The 9,993-nt window shown below is 41.6% G+C and overlaps 1 protein-coding gene across 2 annotated transcripts; it reads left to right on the top strand.

Annotated features, from left to right (window-relative positions):
• Positions 1–4,229: 4,229 nt before the first annotated feature.
• Positions 4,230–9,906, top strand: LOC136763202 (uncharacterized). Of its 2 annotated transcripts, none has more exons than XM_066717023.1 (5): positions 4,230–4,786; positions 6,577–6,647; positions 7,012–7,114; positions 7,223–7,266; positions 9,598–9,906. In XM_066717023.1, the coding sequence occupies exons 1-5, from the start codon at positions 4,282–4,284 to the stop codon at positions 9,646–9,648; spliced, it is 774 nt and encodes a 257-aa protein (XP_066573120.1). In that variant the 5' UTR covers positions 4,230–4,281; the 3' UTR covers positions 9,649–9,906. The 2 variants fall into 2 exon arrangements, with proteins under 2 accessions (XP_066573120.1, XP_066573119.1); XM_066717022.1 differs by lacking the exon at positions 9,598–9,906 and adding an exon at positions 7,453–7,810.
• The last annotated feature ends 87 nt before the right edge of the window (positions 9,907–9,993 follow it).

The following is a 9,993-nucleotide window of genomic DNA, read 5'->3' as shown; positions in this document are numbered from 1 at the left end:
ATTTCACTGATTAGATCATTCATCTTTTTGGCTCTAGAAAGGGAAATGTATTTATAATAAACATTGTAGTTCTAATTTATAAACTACTTTTAGTATTAATAATAACACTACTACTAACAATAATGATTATCCATGCAGTAAAGTGGCATTTAAACTGGACTCGGGGGACTCGAGTGATTCGGTTGAGGCCTAGAATGAATCATGCTTGGAGACGCCCACCGATGCACCATTCTGAAAGCTAGCGCTTCGGTTTCCATTGATTAGATGCAAGAAGCTCCATGCAAACCCCAAACTGCCCTGAATGACTGGAATTTTAATTTGTGATTGTCAGATGGGTTATTTGAATTGAATTCAGGCCATAGCCCTAATGGTTTATAGTGTATAGTTTCAGATCATTCTCTTTATTTCAGGACTAACCTCTTCGTTTTTTCTGTTGTTGGTTAGAGTGTACCCTCGCCTTCAAAAAAACAAAAAACAAGTATAATAAACAACCTATTCAAAAAGTGTGTCTTCAAATAGTATGAAAAGCTTGACAGAGCCTGTCATACTATAATTTAACTAAATGCATGTAATTAAAGAATGTTCAGGTAATTACTTCTACATGCATATTATGTTGAATGTCTCTTAAAATAGACCACCTTCTTAGTGTCTTAAAAAAAAAAAAAACATGTCTACAGGCTTTATCACATATCATTCCAAGTCAGAAATCTTAATTGGAAAAAGTCCCTTTGAATTCTACTACTACATATTTGGGTTTGACTCTTTGTGTAACAGTGCAAGACAACAGTAGCTTCCAGCAGTTCTAACTCAGATTTAATTTGAAGCATCTCTGGCTTTGCAGAATTAAATCAGGTCAGGAGTATTTTTAGTGTAAGAGAATTTAATTTTTGCTGTCTTTATCTCGGCATGCATAAAGCAATTTAGAATCCTCTCTAGACATAAAACATTCATTCTGAAACATCAAATACAATCGGAACAAGATCAAGTTTTGGAGTCTAGAAACCCTTTGATCTGTTACCTACCACGGTAAGCATGTATTTAATTTTGCATAGATCATTCCCAAGTACCCACATTTAAAAAAAAAAAATATTATTCTGCATTTCAATAATCTAAAATCGAATATTTCACGTCCTTTCTAAGTGAAGTGACTATTATTATTATTTTTATTTCTTGGCAGACGCCCTTATCCGGGACTATAATATAATGTTTCGCCTATGAGATTGACAATTGTTTCACAATGGGGAATTCGGACAACAAAGAGGCCTAGAATGTCTTTGCAACAATCTCTATGACGAAAACCTTTACAATGACACGCCAGTATTCTCAACTAATCCTCAGCTCAACACTGCCACCTGGCGTTTATACACAGTGATAATGAGGTCATGTGACATGGTGGCCTGGAATTTAATGTGGCCATCTCGCTTGGACTCGCCTTTCAATTACTTCTTCTTTCAGTTATTTATTTAAATTGCTCCACTGTAATACATGTCTTAATCAGTTTAATGATCTAGGGGTCAAGCAAATTTTCTAATGTATAGGGTGATCCATATATGTTTTAATCCAAACAGTGTGGGGAAGCAATAAAAAAGGCAAACAGAGTGTTAGGGTATATTGTCAGAAGTGTAGAATTGAGAACAAGGGCAGTGATGTTCAGACTGTACAATGCACTAGTTAGAGCTCATCTGGATACTGTGTACAGTTCTGGGCTCCACACTTCAAGAAAGATATCGCTGCTCTAGAGGCAGTTCAGAGGAGAGCAACCAGACTTATTCCAGGTCTGAAGGGAAAGTCCTACTGAGAGACTGAGGAACTGAACCTTTTCACCCTGGAACAGAGGAGACTACGTGGGGACTTGATCCAAGTCTTCAAAATCATGAAAGGCATCGACCACATCAAACCAGAGGAGCTTTTCCAGATCAGCAGGGACACACGCACCCGGGGACACAAATGGAAATTGGGCTTCAAGGCATTCAAAACGGAAAACAGGAGACACTTCTTCACACAGAGAGTCGTCACAATCTGGAACAAACTCCTCAGCGATGTGGTAGAAGCTGAAAGTTTGTGAACATTTACAAATAGACTGGATAGGATCCTTGCATCATTAGATATTAATGGTCACCAAACGAGCACGATGGGTCGAATGGGCTCCTCTCGTTTGTAACTTTCTTATGTTCTATGTTCTAATAGGGAATAGTTTCAAACCAAAAAGAATGGGGGTGAACTTTTTACTATGCGTGTCCATTTCAATCTGGCTAGGCTGCATAAGGGTCACGTGTACATCCAGTTCTGATGTACTTGTATTCTCTTTGCATTAACCTTAACCTTTGCTCCTCAGATTTCCAACATGGACTCCAAATCCCATGCTTCCCTGTGTCTCCATGTGATTCTGTCATCCTGGCTGTGTGTCTACCACTGTGGTGCCAAGTGAAAGGTTTGCGGCATAAGTTGACGGTGGGTTGCCCGTCCGTCTGCAGGAAATTGACATAGATAATAGCCTCCACAGGGCAGAGATAAAAAGCTCTGATGACAGCATCCTTTCTGTGTTAGGGAAAACAAAGGTTCTGCTGAGCAAATACAGTTTGGCAGTGTGTACAGCAGCCTCTGGGAGAGGGAGCGGGGACAGATGTTTGCCAATATAGATGTCTGATTCAAGGAGTGAGACTCAAAATATGTGTTAAGTTCACATTTTTATTAAAATATAGTACTTCATTGATTTGATTTGCACACAGCTTTATCTTTTGCTTTCGACAGTCAAAACTGTAAAGCGCCCTCTAGTGGCACAAGTTCCACATGTACCTAGTGAGGGCCAGTTCGATTGCTTTAACTGAATGCTTTCATTAATTGATTAAGTTCAGGTTAGTAAATAGATTCAGCATATGCGTTCAATTGATTTGATTTGCTGAAAGGGAAAAAATATAGGAGTCTGATTCTCTTGCTTGTGGTTGTATGGAGGCAGCACTGTTAATTGGATTCAGTTAATTTCCAAGGTTAGTTTCAACAGAAAATCACATCAAATTCTGAAATGTATACTAAGCATACAAATCATTTCAATTAGACACACAACATTACAGATTTGTAAAAAACAAACAAACACAAAAAAACAGTAAGATAGTAAAGTGTATCCATCTGAACTGCAGTAAAATCATTAAACTGATCACTTCAAAAGTAAGCGAAATAGTTAATAACTTCTCCAGTAAATATTTTATTTATTGAACAAATGACTGCCTAATAAATATCAAAAATATTAATATAATAATATAATATAATTATTATAACAATGTTATGTGTTAACATATTTTGTATGATTATTCATATTACTTCATCATTCATAACTTATGGAGAAATTATACCTGGTGCAGATTTATTTTTTATTTTATGGTATCAGGTTGTGTGAGTCATGCAGCTAAAACATCCCACATTAAAAACCTTAAATGACTCGACTGTCTACTTTGAGAGAAGTGTGTGCGTTTGCGCAGTTGTGCATGAGCAGGAGATGAGATTTGCACACAATTGTGCAGCAGCTGGGACCCGAGCTTCTTCTCTGCCACTGACTTGATTCAACTGCATCAAAGGTGATCTTCTCTCCTCCTGCCTCACACAATAAGATATGTGACAATGATCAATGTAAGTGGCGCACTAGTCAGTGTCTCGTCACTGTCAGATCAGGGCTCAGTCTCAGAGCCATGTGGACACAAAATGAAGGCATGAACACATTGAACACCAGAATGAGTCTCTCAACCTACGCTGATTGCTTTGAAATTACACGTGGGCTGTTCCTGTGTGGGAGGCGGTACAATCCAGACCTGTGCGTTTGCCTGCACTCACGCCAGGATGTAAGACCCACAAGGACGCAAAATGTCATGCCATTGCTAATGATATACGTGCGTGTCTTTACAATTCATTTGCAAATGCAAGATACACACTGTCAGTGAGCGTTGTAATTCAATGTGAAATGTTTGCAATGCTGGCCACACATCACACACACACACACACACACACACACACACACACACACACAGCAGCCGGATCCCTTCTCTCAAAACTCCCCTGTAGATGAAAAGAAAAATCCCCCATTCCCCCCATACTAACAGACAAGACCCGCCCACAAACCTGACGTCAACCAATCCGGGGACAGTGTCGCTTCATATTGAATGACGTGCGCTGTGGTCAAGTACCGCGAGAAGTTAGTTAAACTCGTTTTTTCCTTAACCAATCCGAAGAGAGCAGGAACTGCGGAGAAACTATGTAATGGAGATAGTGCGTTAGAGGCTCAGGTGTGAAATGGTCAAAACCAAACCCAAGCCGCTCAGGGTGGTGTATGTTGGCCAGTTTGGCAGACACTCTTCGGACTCCTTCGTTTATGAAACCGGGGGCGCGATGAGAAGCAAGAAAAGGGCCCCGGTCCAGGAGGCCGCATCTCCGGCTCCGCTCAACCGCGAAGAAGAGGCCCGGAATGAGACGGAAGAAACCGCCACCCGAAAGGCCAGGGCAAACAAGAAACACCGTGCAGAAAAAACAGCCAACAAAACGATTCCCCTTCCCCGGAAGACTAGTTCACAGCGTGATATGTCCCCTGTCCTGTCCACCACAACCCCAGCTGAGGCGGGAATGGGCGCTAAACGACCGAAAAAACACCCTAAGAGTAAAGGAAAATTCAAAGTGAGGCTCGTCTTCCCGCGAAACGCACGTAAGCTGGGTTGTGTGAAAACGCAGAGCAGAAGCCGGGCCTCGGCCAGGGAGGACAGCAGGGATCCCCAAGACCAGGGAAGACATGCAGGAAAGCACGGTAGGATGCCAGCAATATTGCTTAAGTGCTCCCAGTAAGGGCCCATGCTTATTATTAACTATGCCAATAAGAAGAATTTAATACGATATTCAAAGGTAGTATGCGAGTTACTTTTCTGAACAGGCTTCTATGTATTTTGTATGATAGTATGCAAGATATTAATGAGTAGTAGTATGCAGATAAGTGATAGTATGTAAATTAAGTTAGTAGCTGTAGTAAAAGCATGTAGGCCGCTATTTAGGTATACATATTATACACCGATCAGCCATAACATTATGACCACTGACAGGTGAAGTGAATACACTGATATTCTCGTTTTCATGGCACCTGTCAGTGGGTGGGATATATTAGGCAGCAAGTGAACATTTTGTCCTCAAAGTTTATGTGTTAGAAGCAGGAAAAATGGGTAAGCGTAAGGATCTGAGCGACTTTGACAAGGGCCAAATTGTGATGGCTAGACGACTGGGTCAGAGCATCTCTAAAACTGCAGCTCTTGTGGGGTGTTCCCGGTCTGCAGTGGTCAGTACCTATCAAAAGTGGTCCAAGGAAGGAAAAGCGGTGAACCGGCGACAGGGTCATGGGCGGCCAAGGCTCATTGATGCACGTGGGGAGCGAAGGCTGGCCCGTGTGGTCCGATCCAACAGACGAGCTACTGTAGCTCAAATTGCTGAAAAAGTGAATGCTGGTTCTGATAGAAAGGTGTCAGAACACACAGTGCATCGCAGTTTGTTGCGTATGGGGCTGCGTAGCCGCAGACCAGTCAGGGTGCCCATGCTGACCCCTGTCCGCTGTCGAAAGCACCTACAATGGGCACGTGAGCATCAGAACTGGACCACGGAGCAATGGAAGAAGGTGGCCTGGTCTGATGAATCACGAGTTCAAGGTGTTGACTTGGCCTCCAAATTCTCCAGATCTCAATCCAATCGAGCATCTGTGGGATGTGCTGGCTAAAAAAGTCTGATCCACGGAGGCCCCACCTCGCAACTTACAGGACTTACAGTATCTGCGGCTAACGTCTTGGTGCCAGATACCACAGCACACCTTCAGAGGTCTAGTGGAGTCCATGCCTCGACGGGTCAGGACTGTTTTGGCGGCAAAAGGGGGACCTACACAATATTAGGCAGGTGGTCATAATGTTATGGCTGATCGGTGTATGTGTACTGTAGCCTGTATCATAAGCAATGATTATAATATACAGCAGTATGTGTGAGACAGTACCACACTGTCCTACAGAAAACCGCACTACAATGTATTATATAACACTACAATCCTGAAAAAATAAAATAGAGGATTCCCCCCAAGACTAATTAAACAATTTCTACATAATATCTCCTTTAACATACAAATACAAGACAGTTCAAGTGTGTTACCAGGCAGCCAATAAGCGTCATATGGCAACAGAAGTCCCATACGTGACACATACATTGCACACGGGAGGAAACATGTACCATGCAGGACAAAAAGTGTCATAGGCTACCAAAAAATGTCCCACGGGAGCAATAAGTAACATACCTGACCCACAAATGTCATACCTGAGCACAGAAATGCTATATAGACTACACAGTGCTGTAGGGGACAATAGTGGTTTCTTTGGCCCATATTTTACTTCTGCACCATTGGTCTGTGTGTCAGTGTGTCATGTGCTTGTCAGTTGTTAGTGTGTCATGTGTTTGTCAGTGTCAGTGTGTGTATGCCAGCTTGTACTTTGCAAATAGACACTATCAGACCTCCACCAGAATATTAATAATTCTCTCTCTATGCTGATTAGTTGTTTTTTGTACATATTGTAGCAAGCCGCTGCAAGATGGGTGAAGATGTTTTCAGCTTTCCACATGAAAGAGATCTGACACCCACAAAGAAGGTACTGAGAACAACAGCCTAGCTGAAAAGACATTCTGTCAAGCTTATGTCTAATTGTAATGAAACAGAGCTAAATGATTATTGTGATTACTTAGGTGATCGTGAAATGAACATTGCATTCATGAGTGTACCTATTCTCAATATGTATTTTTATTATTATTAAGTTACGATCTACCAGCTCTGCTGCAGAGTGGTACAATAATCATTTGCTTAATGCCTTTTAATAAACTTTCATTTTATTGCAAGATGTATTATGAATATGAAACTAAGTCCATATACTAATGCAGTAGACGTTTAGCCAAAGTAATGGATGAAAACCTTGTTAATAGACTAACTGTACAGTTGTTTGTGTATTCGTTTTGCAGCCTGGAGTGAAACATGCTGTTCTCAAAACAATATCTAAAATGCTGCAAGAAAATGAATGCATTAGAAGAAGGCTGATAACTAACAGTCAGCTTGGCCACACAGGTACTGTAGCGTGAAGACATCAGCAGTGCCCTGTTACACTGCATGGGTGTGGCTTTGATTTCAACTGTTTGTTTTATTATTATTAATATTATTTATCTATATCCACAGATCACAGAACAGTGGAAGTGCATGATGCCAAGACAGTTTCCAATGTAAGTAAAGACTCAAGAGGGTCTATTTACAGTCAGATTTGTGCCTGGTATCTACCATTAGTGGGCTTAATTAAAAGGCCAGAAAATATGAATAAAGTGTATTTGATTGGGAAAGAGACACCCTTGAGTGGCACATCTGATTTAGTGAACCCTGATGAGAGTCTAATAATCTTGGGCCCTTTGAAGATGCCGGGGTGGATGCAGCCCGCGCCGACTGCCTGGGAGCTCTGCCTAGCTGACCACAGCCAGTGTTGTGTGGGCTCTGGAGACGGCAGGGGCTCCTTGTTGCTGGCTGGTCCCCTGCGGAGCTGCTGAGTCTGTCCTCTGTTTGACACTCAAGCTCTGCTGTTTGTGTTCCAGGATTGCAGTCTTTAACCTGAGACAAAACAATATAAAAGAGAATAAAAGAGGAGACGTGTTGCTTTGTGTCTCACGGCATTGTGTTTGTGTTTGTACGATAATGAGATCACAATCTGATAATAAAACTGCAGATCTGCTTAGTCTGAAAGATGACTGGAAGTTGTCGATCTAGTAATACAGTGAGGGAAAAAAGTATTTGATCCCCTGCTGATTTTGTACGTTTGCCCACTGACAAAGACATGATCAGTCTATAATTTTAATGGTAGGTGTATTTTAACAGTGAGAGACAAAATAACAACAAAAAAATCCAGAAAAATGCATTTAAAAAAAGTTATAAATTGATTTGCATGTTAATGAGTGAAATAAGTATTTGATCCCCTATCAATCAGCAAGATTTCTGGCTCCCAGGTGTCTTTTATACAGGTAACAAACTGAGATTAGGAGTACTCTCTTAAAGGGACTGCTCCTAATCTCAGCTCGTTACCTGTATAAAAGACACCTGTCCACAGAAGCCATCAATCAATCAGATTCCAAACTCTCCACCATGGCCAAGACCAAAGAGCTGTCCAAGGATGTCAGGGACAAGATTGTAGACCTACACAAGGCTGGAATGGGCTACAAAACCATCGCCAAGCAGCTTGGTGAGAAGGTGACAACAGTTGGTGCGATTATTCGCAAATGGAAGAAACACAAAATAACTGTCAGTCTCCCTCGGTTTGGGGCTCCATGCAAGATCTCACCTCGTGGAGTTTCAATGATCATGAGAACGGTGAGGAATCAGCCCAGAACTACATGGGAGGATCTTGTTAATGATCTCAAGGCAGCTGGGACCATAGTCACCAAGAAAACAATTGGTAACACACTATGCCGTGAAAGACTGAAATCCTGCAGCGCCCGCAAGGTCCCCCTGCTCAAGAAAGCACATGTACAGGCCCGTCTGAAGTTTGCCAATTAACATCTGAATGATTCAGAGGAGAAGTGGGTGAAAGTGTTGTGGTCAGATGAGACCAAAATCGAGCTCTTTGGCATCAACTCAACTTGCCGTGTTTGGAGGGGGAGGAATGACCCCAAGAACACCATCCCCACCGTCAAACATGGAGGTGGAAACATGCTTTGGGGGTGTTTTTCTGCTAAGGGGACAGGACAACTGCGCCGCATCAAAGGGACGATGGACGGGGCCATGTACTGTCAAATTTTGGGTGAAAACCTCCTTCCCTCAGCCAGGGCATTGAAAATGGGTCGTGGATGGGTATTCCAGCATGACAATGACCCAAAACACACAGCCAAGGCAACAAAGGAGTGGCTCAAGAAGAAGCACATTAAGGTCCTGGAGTGGCCTAGCCAGTCTCCAGACCTTAATCCCATAGGAAATCTGTGGAGGGAGCTGAAGGTTCGAGTTGCCAAACGTCAGCCTCGAAACCTTAATGACTTGGAGAGGATCTGCAAAGAGGAGTGGGACAAAATCCCTCCTGAGATGTGTGCAAACCTGGTGGCCAACTACAAGAAACGTCTGACCTCTGTGATTGCCAACAAGGGTTTTGCCACCAAGTACTAAGTCGAAGGGGTCAAATACTTATTTCCCTCATTAACATGCAAATCAATTTATAACTTTTTTGAAATGTGTTTTTCTGGATTATTTTGCTGTTATTCTGTCTCTCACTGTTAAAATACACCTACCATTAAAATTATAGACTGATCATTTCTTTGTCAGTGGGCAAACGTACAAAATCAGCAGGGGATCAAATACTGTTTTCCCCCACTGTATAATTCTTCAGTTAACTTCAATAACCTGTGATGCAATAAGATGTGATGATAATGGGTGATTTCTGTTTGTAGTACCAGTCGTTCCCACTAATTGTATCTTTAATGATTGATGTAAGCCAATGATTTTGATGAGATACACTTTGCGATGCAACCTGCCAGAAGGTATCTGTGCTAAATATTGTTTTGTTTGTTTATTTGCTTAACTAGGAAGGACCTCTGTTTGGGTGGGTTGACGGGAACGGAAGTAGTAGAATCTGATGCAAAAGGAGTCGTTTTGCTCTGGTTCATGTTTTCTCACTGTTCTGATACATACTGTTCTTGCATTTCTGTTGTTATTTTCTGAATATTGTCATGTTAAACAACGATGAATGTATGTGTTCTCTTCTTAGAGAGAAATATGTGTAAATATATTTTCTAATGATCTTGTATGTAATCTGTTAGATTCACTTATATACTCAGTGGATTGTTCTGTTGGGATTTAGGGATATGCAAATAAAAAAATAAAATTGTTTTCAATTGTGTTGTGAAAGTGTCAGTAATCATAATAGTAGTAGAAGTCGTAGTAATCACTTTGACTGCTTTTGGCACGACATAATTGGCAAA

This window comes from Amia ocellicauda, chromosome 11 (genome assembly GCF_036373705.1).
Source record: "Amia ocellicauda isolate fAmiCal2 chromosome 11, fAmiCal2.hap1, whole genome shotgun sequence".
NCBI lineage: Eukaryota > Metazoa > Chordata > Actinopteri > Amiiformes > Amiidae > Amia > Amia ocellicauda.
This window is presented reverse-complemented; position numbering and strand designations above follow the sequence as displayed.

What these genes read in the sequence shown, in the direction of transcription:
- LOC136763202 (XM_066717022.1), top strand. Translation starts at nt 4,282, where the DNA reads ATGGTCAAAACCAAACCCAAGCCGCTCAGGGTGGTGTATGTTGGCCAG. An exon ending in AAGACATGCAGGAAAGCACG is followed by an intron (nt 4,787 to 6,576) that starts GTAGGATGCCAG and finishes TACATATTGTAG; the next exon opens with CAAGCCGCTGCAAGATGGGT. An exon ending in CAGTCAGCTTGGCCACACAG is followed by an intron (nt 7,115 to 7,222) that starts GTACTGTAGCGT and finishes CTATATCCACAG; the next exon opens with ATCACAGAACAGTGGAAGTG.